The sequence below is a fragment of the Barbus barbus genome (genome assembly GCF_936440315.1).
Source record: "Barbus barbus genome assembly, chromosome: 48".
Classification (NCBI taxonomy): domain Eukaryota; kingdom Metazoa; phylum Chordata; class Actinopteri; order Cypriniformes; family Cyprinidae; genus Barbus; species Barbus barbus.
Window position 1 is genome coordinate 21,181,218 of NC_136726.1, and position 20,801 is coordinate 21,202,018.

At 35.4% G+C, this 20,801-nt stretch overlaps 3 protein-coding genes across 4 annotated transcripts; 1 reads left to right on the forward strand and 2 right to left on the reverse strand.

The window, feature by feature from the left end:
- Nucleotides 1–358: 358 nt before the first annotated feature.
- On the reverse strand, nt 359–6,786 carry metap2b (methionyl aminopeptidase 2b). The gene is made up of 11 exons (XM_079412617.1): nt 6,606–6,786; nt 6,206–6,298; nt 5,704–5,763; nt 5,511–5,613; nt 5,272–5,433; nt 4,415–4,596; nt 4,221–4,315; nt 3,556–3,652; nt 3,370–3,473; nt 1,562–1,677; nt 359–1,386 (listed from the first exon to the last, which is right to left on the reverse strand). The coding sequence occupies exons 1-11, from the start codon at nt 6,763–6,765 to the stop codon at nt 1,134–1,136; spliced, it is 1,425 nt and encodes a 474-aa protein (XP_079268743.1). The 5' UTR covers nt 6,766–6,786; the 3' UTR covers nt 359–1,133.
- Nucleotides 6,787–10,079: 3,293 nt separating this feature from the next.
- cib1 (calcium and integrin binding 1 (calmyrin)) lies at nt 10,080–16,747 on the forward strand. Of its 2 annotated transcripts, none has more exons than XM_079412434.1 (7): nt 10,080–10,557; nt 12,149–12,183; nt 14,114–14,210; nt 14,891–15,044; nt 15,131–15,249; nt 15,332–15,420; nt 16,493–16,741. In XM_079412434.1, exons 1-7 carry the CDS (start codon nt 10,507–10,509, stop codon nt 16,512–16,514), a joined length of 567 nt encoding a protein of 188 aa, XP_079268560.1. In that variant the 5' UTR covers nt 10,080–10,506; the 3' UTR covers nt 16,515–16,741. The 2 variants fall into 2 exon arrangements, 1 of the variants encoding a protein (XP_079268560.1); XR_013783982.1 differs by having other exon boundaries at nt 10,333–10,557; nt 15,332–15,477; nt 16,457–16,747.
- On the reverse strand, nt 16,329–20,734 carry rccd1 (RCC1 domain containing 1). The gene is made up of 8 exons (XM_079412433.1): nt 20,479–20,734; nt 19,647–19,847; nt 19,386–19,551; nt 18,108–18,229; nt 17,917–18,015; nt 17,264–17,413; nt 17,160–17,189; nt 16,329–16,948 (listed from the first exon to the last, which is right to left on the reverse strand). The coding sequence occupies exons 1-8, from the start codon at nt 20,711–20,713 to the stop codon at nt 16,791–16,793; spliced, it is 1,161 nt and encodes a 386-aa protein (XP_079268559.1). The 5' UTR covers nt 20,714–20,734; the 3' UTR covers nt 16,329–16,790.
- Nucleotides 20,735–20,801: the final 67 nt, after the last annotated feature.

The window sequence follows — 20,801 nt, forward strand, 5'->3', positions numbered from 1 at the left end:
TTGTTGTGACCATTTTTTTTTTTTTAAACTCGCTCTAAGAAGTACGTGCAACCAAAGACTATAGACATATAGGTGTAACAATCCCAACTTTTGTAGTTTTCACATGTGTATTAATATTTTTAGGAAGTTACTTGTATAGGTACATCACAGTACATTCACATTTTCTTCAATCTTAAATATAATTTTGGCTAAGCGGAGACACCTTTCCGAAATCGCCTACCCTACCTGTAAATAAATTATTTTCTAAAGCTTTAATTTGATAAAGGAAAAATACAGGACTTTTACACAATTTAAAGCATTTAGTTACATATGATGAAGCCTTGAGACAAAGCACATGAAACAACTAGCAGACCACATAATTTCTTATAAATTTTATTTGCACTTCAAAATAAAACACGTGCTTTATTCTGAGAAAGGTGATTGATTTCAAACAGGCTTTCCCTGAAATCAAGCATAGCCAAAATATAGATGCTTACATATCAACATCGCCAACTTTGTAATGAGTGCCCACTCTTAGAGGAAAGCATGCGTTTGAATGATTATTTTATTATGGGGGTATATGCTGCATTAAAGTCCATTCTTGAGCTAAGGTATAAAGCCAAACCCCACCTGTAATGTTTCATACTATTTTTCAGCCTAAATGTGTAACAATCAAACTGAAAAGGAAAAACAGCACTCGAAAAAAAAAAAAGAAAAAATTCAAAACATGAAAGTTTCCTATTTTCTCTTAGGCCAAGATCTAATATAGCTTTGTGTACAGAAAACAAATGTGCAACTGCTAATGTGTAACATAGCTAATCCAGATAATCTAAAAATGTGCTTTTGAATTCACATTTTTCTGGATATTAATCAAGAAAAGTGCACCAGATCGTTGTCAGCATTACAAATTGGTTCTAGAGCACTTTACGGGTGGGCAGTAAGTAAAGTACACATCTGCGCCAGTGAGTTACACTATGGTTAAACAAGGGGCATGTTTACCACTTAAACCTCCATTCATCCTTTATACAAACAAATACTAGCATGTTAAAAATGAGAAGGCACAGCTCGTTAACTTACTCAGGCCTTTACCCATCAAAATACACATGTGATACGAACGCAGAGGAGAGATTTATAAAAACTGGTGAGGTGGAGGCCTAGTAATCATCTCCTCGGCTGACCACCTCCTTGCAGGTGGGTCTCAGCAGGATGGTGTGTTCAAACTGGGCCGTGTAGCAGCCTTTGGTGTCGCACAGAGGCGGGTAGGGGTCGATGATGCCCAGGTCGCATAGGTTCTTCAGTGCCATTAAATATTTGGTCTCACCGAGGCGATCCAACCAGCGGCGGCAGAAGGCGAGAGTGCCGAAGTTCTCGTTGACCACATTCAACAAGTGCTTGGCTCTGGGGAGTCTGGGAAAGAGAAACGTGAGCAGGTAAATCATAATTCTGATGAAAATAGGGAACCTTTTTAGGTATCACAGACATGCTCCCAGAACATTAAGTCAAATATCTTCTGATTGGCTATGACTGACAAACTCCTTGTTTCTGGAGAGTTACTTAGGAATAAGATCGGTGTGTATCTCACCTTATTGGCACGTGACCAACTTCAAAGTTTTTCATGTAATGGGAGCACTCCATGTCATCGTGCACCATGCCTTTCCCAGTGCTGCCGAAGGTCTCGATAGCATAAACCTCTCCTTCCTGTAAAAGAACCACGATAACGGGTTTACTGCTGATTGGATTAGGCTTTGCTCTGTATTATCAAAGAATTAAGGAGACGGAAACAGCTGTCCAAAGCCTCACAAGGCTGCCCGTCATGATTGAAGCAGTGAGCAGAGCGGTCAGCTCTGTCTGAGACTATTAACCGCAATATGGATACCATCACGGAGAAGCTCATGGCTTTTGCAAAGGAAAATTTGATTTGGAGACCAGTAATGGACTAAGAGAGTAGCCGTCAAATTGGAATGAGGCTACTCGCCCCAAGACCAAACAATCGAAATCTTATCTTCTTTCGGCTCCCCTCAACCAGCTGGCTCGGCAAGGTCACTGCTGGTGTAAACAACCCCGGAAGAAGCACTGCAGTGAAGACGCTCTCGCGTTCCTCCCCCCTTCCAGACACCTGCTGTTGACGACTGTCTGGGACCTGATCAAGGCTGTTTCGCTATTACAATCTGCTGACTGAGGCAACTTGATTTGAATTCCAGCGTGACGACACACCAGGCCAACGAACACACGAACTCCATCACATATACTGATATGCATTCACCTCCCAACCCCCATCCAACGCCTTCGCCGCTTCGCACCGCCACTGTGAATAAGCGGGTCTGTGACCGGCGCCTTGGAAGGCCGCAGGACCAGATGGCTGCTTGCCAGAGCTGGATTACCACCTAGTCATGTGTCTATGTTATGATTATGTGCTTCTGTTGCTGAGTTTTTTTTCCCTGTTCTCATACTGTACTCCCGCAGGAGCATAGTCTGGGGGCTATATTTTTTTCTCCTCTCCCTTCCTCATGTTTATGCTGTATTATCTTCCTAAATTCCCTGTCTTCCTGTCCTGTCTACCCTCTTGTCATATTGTATGCATGTTGTGTATGTATGGACAGGTTGATGGTTAATTTCGCTGGTACTTGTGACTAGTGACAATAAAGGGCTACTACTACTACTAAGAGGAAATTCAGCATATGACAACACTGTCAAAACGACAGAATTAAAGCCTTAACAGTGAGATTAACAACACTACATGATTGCTTTCCAAATGAAGGAGCAGATGTACACCTTCACAATAAAATGTTGAATTGACAAAAGTGATGTTTGGGCTCAGTAAGATTTATTTACTGAATGATATTAACACTTATTCAGCAAGGGTGCATTAAATTGCTCAAAAGTGACAGCAAAGACATTTATAATATTACAAAAGATTTCTATTTCAAATAAATGCTGTTCTTTTGACATTTCTACTCAAAGAATCCTGAAACAAAAACAAATGCATCACGGTTTCCCTCTTGTTTGATAATCAGAAATGTTTCTTGAGCAGCAAATCAACATATTAGAATGATTCCTGATGACTGATGAACATTTTGGAGGCTGGTGTACTTGACTACACCTCTCTTTAAGCCCTGTGGTGTTGACTGATAGAGATGTGTCCGCTTAGGTTTGTGTTGATAACTCTTGCACACCCAAATTCAGCCCTAAACCATCAGACTGAGACGTTCTCAAAACTGTTCAAAATTTCGTTGTCCCTTTTCCAAAGATTAAGTCTTTCTCCTGAGACATACAAATGCAGCCTCTGTTTTCCTTCTTATGAACATTTATTGGGTGAATCACCAAATAAAAACCAAGCAAAGATGTATTCAAATCTGTGAAACAAAAAATTTGTAGAAAGTCACAACGTACCTCCATCCTAGTGGCTTCACCTCCTTTCACTATGGGCACCGTCTTGCCTGCATGTATTCTGTACTGTCCAATAGAGTGGCCATTGAGATTTCGGATTGGTTTCACTGGAAAGAAAAGTAACATCATTGGTTAAATAAGATCATGTGTTATTTCTAGGTCTTTGCTGTTAAAACAATTTATATTTACCTTGATATGTTTTTCCATCGATTTCCACTTCATAAGACTCCATAACCTCTTGAATTGACTCTCCAATGTCACACAAACGAACATCAATACCTGCACACTGATAGAAAATAAAAATGAGCTTTACAATACTTTGATTATTCAATTACTGTAATGCCAATAAAATACTTATACATTTAACTTGCACTAATGTTTAAACATTTCGGGTTTAGAAAGACTTTTGAAAGAAATTAGAAATTTTGCTTCAGCATTAAATTGATCAAAAAGTGACAGTAAAGGCATTTATAAATGTTACAAAGCATTTCTGTTTTATATAAATTGTGTTCTTTTAAACAAAGGATCCTGATAAAAATGAATCCGCTTCTACAGAAATATGACGCAGCACATATTAGAAATGTTTATTAGGCAGTTAATCTACATATTATACTGATTTCTGAAGGATCATGTGACACTGAAGACTGGAGTAATGATGCTGAAAATTCATCTTTATATATTCTGAAAGAAAAGTAATTAAAATTGTAATAATTTCACAATTCTACTCTTTTTACTGTATTTTTGATCAAATAAATGTGGCTATGGCAAGCATAGGAGACTGATGAGAATAATTTTTTTCCCAAGTGAAATGTCACCTGCATGTTTTCACTCACTCAGATGAATTATAACTCTACCTTAATTCCAGTATTTGTAGCATCTTTAACAGCTTCCAGCAGTTTGTCATACTTTGGGTTGAAGGTGACAGTAAAGGCACAGTCAATGATTCGACCTGGAATACCAAAATACTCAAACATCAGTATAAAAATCACTTAGAAGGAATTAAAATGGTAATTGGTCATTTGCAGTATGTTTGCTGCTATAGGCGCACCATTAATGTGCGTGCCGAAGTCGATCTTGCAGACATCGTCGTACTGGAGAACGGTAGGGTCTCCTGCATTAGGAGTGTAGTGAGCAGCGCAGTGGTTCAGCGAGCAGCCGGTCGGAAAAGCCAAACCAGCGTTCAGACCGTTTTCCTTAATCAGCTTCCTAGAGCAATCTTCCAGTTTTTCACTAGCAGGGAAAAATGAGACCTGATTAGCGGATTAAACTCGGCACATGTCTGCCAATGAGTGTCAACCAGAAAAAGCTATAACTAGATATTTTGCAGGTCATCTGAAGGCTGTGCTAAAGCTAAGAAGGGCTGTATAACACTTTTGTGCCAGATTTACTAAACAGGGCAAATTAGCGAGACTGCAATCCCATAAAAGCACCGACGGGAGAGGAAAGCACTGCAGTTCATCTACTGACAATGAGCAAATTAAAGAAAACAGATGCAGCTGGTTTATTTTAAATAATGAACAATGCAATATACCAAGAGCACAAATGAGCAACTCACAGCCATGTGAAGCGCTAAGAAAATCTTTAAGTAAACCTTGCATAATTTATTTAAATACTCTCCTAAAAATTTTGCATTTGAAAGAGAATCTCCTACAAATGCATGTACAATAAGACCAGCTGCAAAAATAACTGTACCCACGCCTTTACGCTCACTAATGTTTCACTGTGTGTCTTTCATAAATCCAGATAGTAGTTTTTTTTAGCATCGACAGAAATTTTGCCCTAGCTGCGTGTAAATCCCCAAGTAAACATGACTTTTACATTTCAAATGCAGCACTAACCAAAGTTTCCCGATGAAAGCCAACTAGCTTTATATCACAAATGTAGCCCACGAATGGTGTCACTCACCAGATCTCGATCATGGTCATGCCCGGTTTGATCCAGCTCATGACGTATTTCCTGACCTGCCGGTGGGCCTCAGCAGCCTGTCTGAAGTCATTCCACATCTCCTCATTAGCCTGATCCAAAAATTTCTTCTCCTCGTTGGTCATCCGCGATGCAGCAGTACGTCTGTGTGAAATAAAACACATCCACTATGATGTTTTGAAGTGTTTTAGAGTGTGTAAATAAGCAGCTGCTGTCCGTACCCATCTTGCATCGGTGGATATTCACATTCCTGACCCTTGGCATAAACTCCATTGGTGTAAAGCTCACAGATGGGGATAGATGGAGGATCTGTTTGAACTTTGGCTAAAAGAGAATTTAGTAATATGAATATATATACAAGGCCTTTTACAGAATCAATATGTGACTACAGGGGGAATTTAAAGAATCACTCACGTCCTTTCTTTTTCTTCTTCTTTTTCTTTTTCTTTCCAGTTGAATCTCCCTCCTCACCATCTGCCAAATAGAAATTTCACAATATACTTTTCCATTTAGCAGATGCTTTTATCCAAAGCCACTTACAAATAAGGAAGCAATAATCAACAAAAGAGCAATGATATGCAAGTGCTATGACAAATCTCACTTAGCAATTATTTTTTTTTATTATATAATAAATAAAAAGAAAACAGATAGAATAGAAAAAGAATAGAGCAAGCTAGTGTTAGAGGCTTTTTTTTTTTGCTTTTTGTGAATTGTATAATAAATAAATAAAACAAATAGAATACAAAAACAAAAGAATAGAGAAGCTAGTGTTTTAAAAGATATTAAATTAATAGAGTGCATGTCTAAAAGGGGCAGTTTTTTAAAGAATAGAATTAGAATAGAGCGTGCTAGAGTCATTATAAAAAATAATACTGGAATTGTAATGAGATTTATTAGTAATTAACTTCAGACAAACCCTCTTCTGGCTCGTCCTCTTTATCTAAAGTCTGTTGCTGCAGTTGATTTGCCACTTTGGTGATGCCTGGCTCTCCTTCAGCCTCATGGTTTCCTATAAATAATAGTACAGGGAATTTGATGTAGATATCGCAATACAATACACATTTGACAGGAATAAAGCACATATATAATCGTCCTCTCATAACATTACACAACTAACATGAGTTCAGCAGCTAATGCTAGTTAAGCACTCTAACCAGCCATTAACTCAACACTCCAGCGCATAAACTAAACATTAAGCGCTGTTAAAATACTGTGTCGCTATTAATTGAATGTGCTTTAAATAATTTATCAGATTTAGCGAGGTCTCGTCGGTTTGTCAGACTGGGCCACAAGACACGTTCGTCCGTTTTTATTACCTACGACTCCAGCTTTTCCCTTCTTCTTCTTCTTTTTCTTCTTCTTCCCGGTCTCGTCAGCGGGATCAATGTCCTCTTTGGGAAAATGAGAGTCTCCGTTTGGTAAAATCTGCATTTGTGCAGCTGCGGACTGCAGCTCCTGCGTCTGCTCGTCTGCCATGATGTGACCGCGCGAAGGATTGTGGGTGAAGCGTACATCATGCGCGGCGGGATCCCCGTGCGTTCAGCTGGATGGACCTTTTTACTCGAAAGAAGGTCCAACCGACTGAACCCATCCTGATCCCGCACATGGTATTATTACAAACCAAGGGCGTAGGTTTGATTCTGGCATTGGTGGGGACACCATTTAATTATTTATTGTAAGATAAAAGCGTCTGCTATCTGACTAAATGTAAATTATTGCTTGGGACAATTTAGTAGTCGCTATTGGTAGGGATCATATAAAGATATGATATTATTTCATATCAGTGTAGTATATGGTCTATTACAGGGCTGTCCAAACTCGGTCCTGGGGGGCCGGTGTCCTGCAGAGTTTAGCTCCAACTTGCCTCAACACACCTGCATGGAAGTTTCTAGTACGCCTAGTAAGAGCTTGATTAGTTGCTTCAGGTGTGTTTAATTGGGGTTGGAGCTAAACTCTGTAGGACACCGGTCCTCCAGGACCGAGTTTGGACAGCCCTGATCTATTATATCTATTTTTATTATTATTATTATATTTTTTTTTAAATAAACACAAACACAGTGAATCCTTGACACGCCTATAAAAGTCAACATTTAGATTATTTGGCGTTAAATGCATCATATAAGTCACTTTGGAATAAATCACAGTATGTATCATGATAAAAAAAAGTGACTTTACAGTCTGAAAAATATGGAAGGCTATAGCTCTTATACACAGCTCTTATATACCGTGTATACCAGCACGGTATAGCTGTGTATACCAGCTCTTATATACCGCTGGCATACACAGAAAAAAGCCTTGTCTAGACTCTGACAAGCTGTGTCGAGCTATTCATTAGTCTGCTTGTTTGATGAGAAAAAGAGGAAATGTAGTTGCAATAAAACGGGTTATGAATCTGTACACCTGCAGCAGAGGAGGACTATTATTCTGTTGCATCGAACTGCAGAAGTACTGATGAAGGCCCGGTTGAGCTTTGGCTGACCAATCAGCAGAAAGGGGCGTTTAATTCCTTCCCACGTGTAGACATCGAATATTTAAGATGTTTGTTCAGTTTTCTATGCCTGTACGAAAAAGGAAAAATTAAGCTGAATTCTCGTTTTTTCCTTTTTTTGAACAAATGAAAATAGGCGCCATTTTCTTGTTTTTCTACTATCAATATTAAATAAAAAAAAACTAATGATACACGGACCAGTTCTTTCTCTTTCTTTGTTTTGTTTTTATAACTGTACTGCTTTAATGGTTTAATGTACCCTGTAAAAATAAGTGTAATTTTAACTGTAACATTTTGTAAAAACGCTACTGTAAAAAATGTTAATAGGTTAACAGTGAGTTCCTGTACTATACACAGGGAAAAACGGTAAAAGATCTAATCAGACATTTCATGTAATTTTACAGTAAAATGCTGTTAATTGTACAATTTTTAGAAGTAAAAATAACAAATCAATGTATAATTTACATTGATATTCCCAGAATTCCCTGCATGACAATCCACATTTGAAAGTATTTTGTTTAAATAAACATGTTTTTTAATAGTTTTTGTTATCAGTTATGTACATTTGGGCTTTATGTTTTTAATGAAAGTTTTATTGCATTATTTAAGTATCATGTGTGTTACCATGATGGTGTTTTGCGTTTGCATGAATGACTCTGTGCACCTTCTATATATTAGTATATACTTCTGCTTGTGGCGAAGCTACTTGTGTTGAGCTTTGATTCTTCATGTGGCTTTCTCTTGTACCACCTGCATTATTATGGTGGTTGTCAGAATGTTAAAGGTACAAAACAGATTTTAATAGCAGTGTGTGTTGTTGAATTTAGTGGTTTACATTCAAATTTCCTTGTTTGTAAATTACAGTTTTATACTGTAAATTGTACAGTTTTCCTGTATTTTTTACAAAATTATTCTGGCAACCACAGCTGCCAAAATGATTTTGTAAAAACTACAGAATTTTTAGAAGATCTGTGATATGTGCCCCGAAGTTACGATCTAAATCAAAAGATTTGCGATCTGGGCTTCAAGGTCCTGATCTGAATAATAATACTTCGCGAATCAACATTTCAGAATTCGAACGCGGATCGCAAATCATTCAGTTCGCAAATTGCTTCGCCAACCCTCTCCGAAATTCTGATCGAAAGCAAATGATTAGCAAACGCGATCCGATTATAGCTTCAAAACAGTGAATAGTTTTGCGACGCAATGGTGTAGCTTCACCCATCAATATACGTGCTTTTTAAAATCGTTAAGTGATGTACGAAATTTAATGGATCCGTTTAATCTGATGATCGCTTGAACTGAATGATCGAGTTCACGAGTTTGAATCAATCGTTTCGCATCTTCAGTCATGTTTTCACGACACTGTCAGTAGCTCGCTAGTTTTATGACTGAAATAAGCGAAACGGGTATGATGTTTACAATTAAAATATATATTTCCATTCCAAAAGATAGCATTCAACACAAATCTACGAACATATTCATATTCAACATATTCATTAAAATGACGAGCTGCACCTCAAAATACATCAAACAAAAACTAGATAAAAAAAGTTAGTCAAGTTTTTTCAAGCCTAGCTTGAAAGTTTAAAACAGTTGTATAAGCTTGAAGTTTTAAAATGTAGATAAGTTAACATGTTGTTAGCATGATTAGCATGTCACTAGTATGCTGTTAACATGATTAGCATGTCGCTAGCATGTTGTAAGCATGTTTCCAGCATGATTAGTGAGTTGCTAGCATTTTGTTAGCATGTTTCCAGCATGATTAGCATGTTGCTGGCATAATTAGCATGTTACTAACATGTTAGCATGATTAGCAAGTTACTAGCATGAAATACTGCATCAAACAAAAATTACAATACAATAGTGGTTACACACATATTTATTTGTTAAAATGAACAAATACACATTAAAATTATTGCTAGAGACGGGTGTCCCTAATAATTTTGACGCCCTTGTTAAAAACCCTTATTTATCCCCTATGAAGTTTTAAATGCATTTTATAAAATGACAAACAATGATTAATGTTTTTGGACCTTGAAAACGTGTAGGCCTATTTAATGCATTTTTAAGGCTAGGCTATAATAATTTTCATCTTTTTGTTTAACACGGGCTCTTTAAAAGATCTTCACTGATTCACTGTTGAAGACGATACAGAACATAGGGAGAGTTATACAGTGTTATAAATTAACACAAATAAAGTTGTAAATGTATTGTTTACTTATTTCATAATAAGTGGCATGACTTTTTTGGTGATATGATGCCACCTTTTGAAATAATAAGCAAATTGCAGATGCAAGTCAGAGCAACATGATACTATATGAATAATTGATGTGTTTTCTTTTCCTTCCCAGCATTTAGACGGAATTATATATTAACACGGTTTATTTACAATAACAATGAGTAAGGTGCTCCAGGAAATAATTATATTTTATTCACAATTTTATTGTGATAACCCATTTTTATAACCAAACTAAGCAACTAAATCCCAGCTCAAACTCGAGGAAGTTAAATAAAAATTCCCCATTGTGCACAAATCTGTTGCCATAGTAACTGACGTGTCATCCAGGAAGCGGAAGCGGAGTGCTTCGACCAAAGTTTGTTTAGCCTGTTAGCTAAAAACAGCAAAACTTTAGGCGCTTACTTTGGTTTTTTATGAAACAATAGTAACATTAATCGACTTTATTATAGTTTAAAGTACCTGCCGTGCAGAACAAAAGCAGGTGGTAATGGGAGGAACATCGAGCAAATTACCGAAAGATCTTCTGTCAGAGTATCAGGTGAGACACACAGAACGATAGATAGATAGATAGATAGATAGATAGATAGATAGATAGATAGATAGATAGATAGATAGATAGATAGATAGATAGATAGATAGATGATGGATGATGGATAGATAGATAGATAGATAGATAGATAGATAGATAGATAGATGATGGATGATGGATAGATAGATAGATAGATAGATAGATAGATAGATAGATAGATAGATAGATGATGGATAGATAGATAGATAGATAGATAGATAGATAGATAGATATATGGATGATGGATAGATAGATAGATATATGGATGATGGATAGATAGATAGATAGATAGATAGATAGATAGATAGATAGATAGATAGATAGATAGATAGATGGATGATGGATAGATATATGGATGATGGATAGATAGATGGATAGATAGATAGATAGATAGATAGATAGATAGATAGATAGATAGATAGATAGATGATGGATAGATAGATAGATAGATAGATAGATAGATATATGGATGATGGATAGATAGATAGATAGATGGATGATGGATAGATAGATAGATAGATAGATAGATAGATAGATAGATAGATAGATAGATAGATAGATAGATATATGGATGATGGATAGATAGATAGATAGATAGATAGATGGATGATAGATAGATAGATAGATAGATAGATAGATAGATAGATAGATATATGGATGATGGATAGATATATAGATAGATAGATAGATGGATGATAGATAGATAGATAGATAGATAGATAGATAGATAGATAGATAGATAGATATATGGATGATGGATAGATATATAGATAGATATATGGATGATGGATAGATATATAGATAGATAGATGGATGATGGATAGATGGATGGATGATAGATAGATAGATATATGGATGATAGATAGATAGATAGATAGATAGATAGATAGATAGATAGATAGATAGATAGATAGATAGATAGATGGATGATGGATAGATAGATAGATGGATGATAGATAGATAGATAGATAGATAGATAGATAGATAGATAGATAGATAGATAGATAGATAGATAGATAGATGGATGATAGATAGATAGATAGATAGATAGATAGATAGATAGATAGATAGATAGATAGATAGATGGATGATGGATAGATGGATGGATGATAGATAGATAGATATATGGATGATGGATAGATAGATATATAGATAGATGGATGATAGATAGATAGATAGATAGATAGATAGATAGATAGATAGATAGATAGATAGATAGATAGATAGATAGATAGATAGATGGATGATGGATAGATGGATGGATGATAGATAGATAGATATATGGATGATAGATAGATAGATAGATAGATAGATAGATAGATAGATAGATAGATAGATAGATAGATAGATAGATGGATGATAGATAGATAGATAGATAGATAGATAGATAGATAGATAGATAGATAGATAGATAGATAGATAGATAGAGTCAATTTAAAAAAAATGTATATGTAATATTTAAATATATGTTGGTAAATATGTGTTTATTTATTGAACATTTATTCTATATAGCGATGAGTTGCTTTTATTTGTTTATAATTTTTCATTTTTACTTGCACAGGAGCTCACATTTCTCACAAAGCAAGAAATCTTACTGTAAGTAAAGTCATGATGTACTTAAACTTGTGGTTACAAGACGTCAGTTTAAAAATATTTTCTGTTATGTTTTGCTGCTTTCAGTGTACGTAAGTTTTAATTGAGTATTGACTGTACAGTTTAGTTTCTTATTTTGTGTTCAGGTGAGGAATAGCCATAAAACTTGACAGGCTGATTTATTGCAGGGTTATTATATTATTTATAGTATAGTATTTGGCAATACTTTGAATTAGCTTATTTATATTTTTCAATATAAATTTAGCTGAAGTGCTTTTGTCACATATATATATATATATATATATATATATATATAATATTTCTGTTTAACTTTTATTTTTTAGTATCTGTTGTACTTCAACTTATTTTAATTTTGACATTTGACATTTTTCTATTTAGCTATATGATTTATCTAATTTATTTTTCTTTCAGTTTTACCCCCAGTTTCACAGACAAGGCTTAAGCTAGTCCTAGACTAAAATGCATGTTTGAGCTGCCTCAACTGAAAATATCTTGCTCTGATATATTTTCAGACATTGACATGATTCACACCTTAATGTTTTCTTCTAAAGCATTTTTGTAAAAGTTGCTTAAATATCTTAATTTAATTACACTGAACAAAATTATAAACGCAACAATTTTGTTTTTGCCCCCATTTTTCATGAGCTGAACTCAAAAGATCTAAGACTTTTTCTATGTACACAAAAGGCCTATTTATCTCAAATATTGTTCACAAATCTGTCTAAATCGGTGTTAGTGAGCACTTCTCCTTTACCGAGAGAATCCATCCACCTCACAGGTGTGGCATATCAAGATTAGATTAGACAGCATGATTATTGCACAGGTGTGCCTTAGGCTGGCCACAATAAAAGACCACTCTAAAATGTGCAGCTTTATCACACAGCACAATGCCACAGATGTCGCAAGTTTTGAGGGAGCGTGCAATTGGCATGCTGACTGCAGGAATGTCCACCAATGTGAATCGAATGTTCATTTCTCTACCATAAGCCGTCTCAGAGAATTTGGGAGTACATCCAACCGGCCTCACAACCGCAGGCCACGTGTAACCACACCAGCCCAGCACCTCCACATCCAGCATCTTCACCTCCAAGATCGTCTGAGACCAGCCACCCGGACAGCTGCTGCAGCAATCGGTTTGCATAACCAAAGAATTTCTGCACAAACTGTCAGAAACCGTCTCAGGGAAGCATGCTCGTCGTCCTCATCGGGGTCTAGACCTGACTGCAGTTTGTTGTCGTAACCGACTTGAGTGGGCAAATGCTCACATTCGATGGTGTCTGGCACTTTGGAGAGGTGTTCTCTTCACAGATGAATCCCGGTTTTCACTGTACAGGGCAGATGGCAGACAGCGTGTATGGCGTCATGTGGGTGAGCGGTTTGCTGATGTCAACGTTGTGGATCGAGTGGCCCATGATGGCGGTGGGGTTATGGTATGGGCAGGCGTATGTTATGGACAACAAACACAGGTGCATTTTATTGATGGCATTTTGAATGCACAGAGATACCATGACGAGATCCTGAGGCCCATTGTTGTGCCATTCATCCACGACCATCACCTCATGTTGCAGCATGATAATGCACGGCCCCATGTTTCAAGGATCTGTACACAATTCCTGGAAGCTGAAAATATCCCAGTTCTAACATTAATAATTTATTTTAGCTTCATTTCAGTTACCAACAATTATTTTAATTTTTTTTAAATATTATTTTTATTATTGCCTTTTCAGTAATCATCTCAACCATGGTACATTTTGCCTTGGCATTCCCTGTAAAGTGGATTTGTTGACAATAGCTAAACTACACAAATGTACAGTAGTTTAGTTACTGAAACTATATTACCTCACACATAAAAAATGTTTGAATGTCATCACATTATAGACTTTTGGGGCTCATCATCAATGTGTTTGTTTAGGGCACACAAAATATTCTCTGAACTGCAGGACAGAGAAAATGGACCGTACAGCTCCAGGGTGTCCATGGAGAAGATCCTCACACTTCCTGAACTGAAGGTAACTGATAAAGGGCCCTATCATACACCTGGTGCAATGCGGTGCCAGGTGCAACGCAAGTGTTTTTTGCTAGTTTCAGCCCGACACAGTTGTCATTTTCAAGTCCTGCGTCACATTGTTCTGTGCGTCTTACGTAATTACGCTATTTCTGCGTCATTGCACATGCGCAGTCCTTTCAGTTTCGGTTTTCAATCTGATCGAGTGTTTGCATGCACGTTCAATCGGATTAGAAAAGGAATAAACCACCCACTTCAATCCAATCGAGCTCAATCGGATCGATTAAGGTGTTTACATTAAGTCTTTTCAGTCCGTTTGAGCCGTCAATCAGATTACAAACGGATTATTTGGTTGCATGTAAACAATTGGTTTATTGCCTGTTATGCCCAAAACACACTCATGACTCATCAAGAGAATAGGTACAAACCTTTTAGACCATGCGCTATTGTTTTCCATGGTTAAACTAGCAAAAGTGGATTTGGACAGTCCCTAAGTGCACCTGCGCCATGCGCTTAGATCGTTAAAAAAGAGCTGTACTGCAGTCACAATGCAAACCCCCTAATGTTTCTGAAAACAGGGTAGATATTCTTTAAGCTAAATATTTTCAAATCCTTCCAGATTCAGCCATTCGGCTGTGTATATTGTGACCTCTGACTATATTCTGTTTTTGTTGGCTGTCACAGTCTAACCCCTTCCAGAAAAGGATGTGTCACGTCTTCTCAACCTCTGACATGAAGGATGGCAGCTTGAGCTTTGAGGATTTCCTGGACCTCTTGAGTGCCTTCAGTGATTCGGCGACCCTCGAAATCAAGTCCCACTACGCTTTCCGAATCTTTGGTAGTAGATGGATTCTTCTCAATATTGATGTTTAACACAATAGCAATATCAAACAGCACTCATTATAAACACTTCTTATGCTGCAGACTTTGATGATGACGGGACTCTTGATACTAGAGACCTGGAGAAGCTGGTGAACTCTCTGACTGGTGAGACGGACGACACCCGTCTGACGGCAGAGGAGATGAGACAGCTCATAAGCAATGTGAGTGTGGTGGAGATACATCACCTCAATGAGAGATACTGCTGGATGAACTTTACTAATGTAAACGCATGTAATTGTGCAGATCCTGGAAGAGTCTGACATTGATAAGGACGGCACAGTCAATCTCTCCGAATTTCAGCATGTCATCTCCAGATCTCCAGATTTTGTCAGGTGACCGAATTTAGCTTTTTATTTAAAAAGTGAAATATTGGACAGTTGACATATTTTGCTGCCTTCGGTCTAAATAAGTTTCACTTGTGAATGTTAACTGTATAGTTTAGTTTTTCATATTATTTATTGAACAATTGAGGAATGGCGATGAAGCTTTGTGTGTATTTTTTAATTTTAGTTTAAGTAATTTTGTTAAATGTTATTAGTTTTTATGTAATTACATTTATAGTTTTATAAATGTAATAAATTATTATTTCAGTGTTAGTAAGTGTAATATTTAAACTTGATAGCTTGACAGACAAATTTAGCTGACATATATATTATTATTTTTTTATTGTTTTTTAGCTTTTTATATTTTCAGTTTTTATTTTAGTAATTGTTTCTGTTTTTTTAATTAGTTAAAAAAAATTCTATATAGCTTTGTTCATTAATTTTATTAATTTAATCAAATGTAAATTGTATTATTAATTTATTACTTTTACTTTTAGTAATAATATAAGATTTTTATATTTTATTAATTTTCAATTATTTTCTATTTTCAGTTTTCATCTTAGTTTAAGTTTGAGTAATTTTAAGTCCTTTTGTCATTTTTTTCTTTTAATATTTCTATATAGCATTATTTAATTTATTATGAGTAATTTTGATATTGCAGTTTTATTTTAAATAATTGTAGTACTTCAGCTTATTTAGTAAAGTTAGTTGCCAATTTCTAATTACGTTTTTCATCTAATATTTATATTTTATTTGGCTTACATGACTAAATTGCATTTCCCATCATTCTTTGTTGCAGCACACTAATTATAAAATGCATAAAGCATCAATTATACATCTAATTCACATATTGCACTTTATCATTTTGTGTTAGTAAAAACATTTGAGAGGTGAAAAAGTTAGGAAAAAAATATGAAACTGCCCAAAATTACAAATTTATTCTGACCAAGGAAAGAAGGAAAAAATATGAAACTGACCAAAATCACATCATAATTACAATTTAAGACCTAATAAGTATGAACTTCCTAAGAAGAGTTGAAGGCAGTATTTCTCCTCATTGACTGAGCGTGTTCTTTTGCAGTTCATTCAAGATTGTGCTGTGAAGTTTACACAGAATGGAAGCTGCTTTCCGGTCCGGATTTTTCACCTGTGCCTCTAATCTGTCAATAATGTAGCTTATTTCTAATTGTGAATGTATATTCTTATTCAGTATTTCTACCATTTATATATGTTTGAAAAAAAAATTACTTACTCTGTTAAAAAAATCTACTTTCTATCCTGTATTTTGGATCATATATTTGTACCTAATTTAATAAACTCTAATTCTACAACTTTGGCATCCCTGTATTTCTAGGACACTCTGAAAGAGTCTATTTCAGTCAGGATGGAGGTTGTTCTTTTGGAACAGCGGACACAAAAGTGTTCCATAACCCACAAACAACATCCTTAACACACATTCGATGGCTAGGGAAATAGTCCACCAGTGTTGGCTCATCCGTGCTATTTTCAGTGCCATGTCCCAGCTGTCCATAATGGCCTAATAATACGACACACACAGAGAAAAGGTAACTTTTAGCACTTTTGAAATAACAATTACCACACTTTACCTTTTAACATTTTGGAGTCAGTATTGAATGAACTATTCCTTTAATGCCCTTATTCAGCAAAGTCACAAATAAATGCAGCCTTGCTGAGCATAAGAGACTATTTACATTGATTTATTTCTAGAAAACGAAGCAAACTCTTACCCCATCCCCAGGTGTACAGATCCCCTGTACCTACAAATAAAAAAGAATAAGTTAATTTTTTGTTGAGTCCAGTTTATGCTGCAGGGATCAGATCTGGATCTCACCGGTGACGGCCGCTGTATGACGGGATCCACAGCTGATTCTGCTGATCTCTGACACATTAGGGACGTCTACTAGAGCTGGGAACGCTTGAATAGAAATAAACACATCCGCTTCCTTCTTCTCATCTTTGTTTATGGGCTGCTCAGTGTTTCCTGCACAGTAACATAACCATGTAGCTGTGTAGTAATATATTCATATGTAAAGTCAGATATGTGACCCTGGAGCACAAAAGCAGTCTTAAGTCGCTGGGGTATATTTGTAGCAATAGCCAAAAATACATTGTATGGGTCAAAATTATCCATTTTTCTTTCATGCCAAAAATCATTAGGATATTAAGTAAAGATCATGTTCCATGAAGATATTTAGTAAATTTCCTACTGTAAATATATCAAAACTTCATTTTTAATTAGTAATATGCATTGCTAAGAACTTCATTTGGACGACTTTAAAGGAGATTTTCTCAGTATTTTGATTTTTTTGCACCCTCAGATTCCAGATTTTCAAATAGTTATAACTCGGCTAAATATTGTGCTATCCTAACAAACCGTACATCAGTGGAAAGTTTATTTAATCAGCTTTCAGATGATGTATACATCTCAATTTGGACCCTTATGACTGGTTTTGTGGTCCAGGGACTCATATATGGTCATTTTACCACTGATTTTTCCTCTGAGCTTTTCCTCCTCCAGGCCTCTAGATGGCAGACCGAGCTGCCCGCTTTCATTCCATCCCCACATATACAGGTCCCCACCAGCTAAACACAAAAAACATATTTCAAATGAACACTCTGTAGAGGAGCAACCAAATAGCTAAATATGATCATGAAAGTTTCAGGAAAACGCTTACTACTGATGGAAGCGGAGTGCCAGTTCCCAGCAGACACTGCTCTGATCGGGACACCCCACAGGGCCTCCACCACCTGAGGTTCCTCCTGTGACGTCAGAGCGCCATGACCCAGCTGACCATGACTGACAAAACAAAACCTCAGTTTATAAACACTCTTCAGTTCTATTTTACATTAAATATTATTGTAATGCAATGTATTTTCACAGTAAGCATAAATTAGAGGCAGGACAAAAAATACTGCAATGATGAGGAATATAAATGCTTTACAATTTAAATAATAAAATATATTATAAAAATATTATATATATATTAAATATAAAATACACACACACACACACACATATATATATATATACACACACACACACACATTTTTGCATTATAACAATAGTTATTTTAGTATTATTTATACACTATTATAGTATTTATTAATATTTTGAAATATTGCTTTTATTTTATATTTTCAGTTTTCATTTTAATTTGCAGTAGTTTGTCATTTTATGTGCGTTTGCCATTTTTATTAAATATTTCTGTTTAGCTTTCATTTATTTTCAGTATTCATTTTTGTAATTTTAGTATTCAAACGTAAATTGTATGTGCTTTTGTCATTTTTATTAAATATTTATATTTAGCTTTAATTTTTATTTCAGTTTTAATTTTCAGAATTGTAGTACTTTAACGTAAACATATTTTCAGTTAGTTGCCATGCCAAATTTGTTGTTTTCTGTATCTTTACAATTTATTTTATTTTTAATAACTGAAAATGATTTTTAATAGTTTTAGGTTACAATAACAACACTGTTACAGAAATGAGAATTTCTAATAAAATATGCTTAATTGTCATTAAATGAAAAATATGCTTAATTTTCTTATTTTAGTTATAGAATTATTATAATATTCTTTTTGGTAACACTTTAAAATAAGGTCTAACTATAACTAACATTAACAAACGATGAGAACTACATCTGTTACAGCATTTATTAATTTCTGTAAATACTGGTTAATGAAAATAAAATTGTCAGTTCATCCAGCTCAGGTCTATTAAATAGCATTAAAAGATACTTTTGAATTTAACTTGTATTAGGAAATATTAAGATGAACATGAACTAAGACAAATACATGCTTTAAAAATATTTTAATTGGTTTATGTTAACTAATACTTTTTGTAAATGTAATATAGTTATATATATAATACATGTGTTAAAAAACAAATGCAGTATAGTTAACAAATGGAACAAATTTTTAAATAAAAGATTAGCACTGGAATCTTTCTTGTACCTTCCAGATCCCCAGGAATACACAGTCCCGTCCGACGTCAGCAGCACAGCGTGTTCAGAGCCCAACGCCAGGCTCACGGCATGCAGTTTAGAGCAGAGAGGATGGAAAAAAGGAGGTTTGGACATGATGTACCCGCCTGACACTAACGGCAGCGCAGCAGCATGTCCTGAATAAATGCATCATATCAATATCATCATACTAGCAACAGATTTACTTTCAAAACATGATCGGACTATGCACAAAAAGTCATGTGTATGTTACCGGTATTGTCAGAGAGCTCTTGCTCTCTCTTCCACACAAGCTTGTTTTGAGGGTGCTGGATTTCCCAGCATTCCACTCTGTCTGTGAAGCTGAGCGTCAGGTATCTTTCACTGATGAGAGCGTCTGTGCAGCCCCGACTCTCTGGAAAAATACCTCCACAAACCTCTTCTGATGAACCAGACACACACACATGACTGCCACCTGAAACCAAAATTGACTTGCATTATACATAGAAAATAACTAACGGGATGCATCTAATGTGAACAAAGGATAGGATAAAAAAATGTAAGTGAGTGAGATGCCCAGAACAAAATCAATATAAATACAAATATTTTAAAAAGTCAAATAAAATGTATATTGTTTTTGTATTAGTTCATTATGCATTAGAAATAATAAACTTGACATATCGAAAACAATAAAACTAAGAAATAATTTTGTTACTCATAGTTATCTGTGTGTGTGTGACTAATATTGTAGAAAAAAACAAAAGCATAATGAATAAAACTGTATGCGAGTAATATATATATATATATATATATATATATATATATATATATATATAAAGTAAATTTATTTTATTATAGATTATTATTATAGAAACAGTAATACGTAAATCATGTGTTAAATGTGACTTGTACGTGCATTTAAAGTTATTTTATTTTATTATATTTCATAATGTAAGCAAAGAATATTTTTAAAACAACGTATGTCAGTAATATGCACGAAACAAAATCTATATATAAATAATATAAACTTCATTTATTTTATTATAGACAGTGAATGTGACTAATATTGCAGAAAACCCTGATTTGGCTACTCATAGTTTACTTACAGTCTGTAAGATGCACATCAGCTCTGGAGCTCCAGCTGGCTCTGACTCTACAGTCTGATCTGAGCACACCTGATATCAGGACAGGTGTGTTCACTTCACACGATACCTGTCCGCTCACATCTGCCGGCCGTATCTGACCAAAGCCATCGAAACCGAAGCCAAACCAATTCATTGACCGATATATCAAAGAACCGTCTCTTGCTTTCATGTGTGAAAAGTTGCAAGTTAGTTCCATCAGCAACAATTAGGAACGTCTAAAGTATTCTGTCAAAATAAAAGTCATGTTGTGTTCAAAAATAAAATGCAATCTATAATAAATGTTT

Excerpts from the sequence above, each read along its gene's own strand:
- cib1 (XM_079412434.1), top strand. The coding sequence starts at position 10,507 with ATGGGAGGAACATCGAGCAAATTACCGAAAGATCTTCTGTCAGAGTAT. Across the intron at positions 12,184-14,113 it reads ACAAAGCAAGAAATCTTACT|GGCACACAAAATATTCTCTG; the intron begins GTAAGTAAAGTC and ends GTGTTTGTTTAG. Across the intron at positions 15,045-15,130 it reads CTACGCTTTCCGAATCTTTG|ACTTTGATGATGACGGGACT; the intron begins GTAGTAGATGGA and ends CTTATGCTGCAG.
- rccd1 (XM_079412433.1), bottom strand. The coding sequence starts at position 20,713 with ATGGAACTAACTTGCAACTTTTCACACATGAAAGCAAGAGACGGTTCT. Across the intron at positions 18,230-19,385 it reads TATTCCTGGGGATCTGGAAG|TCATGGTCAGCTGGGTCATG; the intron begins GTACAAGAAAGA and ends TTGTTTTGTCAG. Across the intron at positions 17,414-17,916 it reads GCTCAGAGGAAAAATCAGTG|GAAACACTGAGCAGCCCATA; the intron begins GTAAAATGACCA and ends GTTACTGTGCAG.
- metap2b (XM_079412617.1), bottom strand. The coding sequence starts at position 6,765 with ATGGCAGACGAGCAGACGCAGGAGCTGCAGTCCGCAGCTGCACAAATG. Across the intron at positions 5,764-6,205 it reads AGAGGACGAGCCAGAAGAGG|ATGGTGAGGAGGGAGATTCA; the intron begins GTTTGTCTGAAG and ends TCTATTTGGCAG. Across the intron at positions 4,597-5,271 it reads ATGACCATGATCGAGATCTG|TGAAAAACTGGAAGATTGCT; the intron begins GTGAGTGACACC and ends TTTCCCTGCTAG.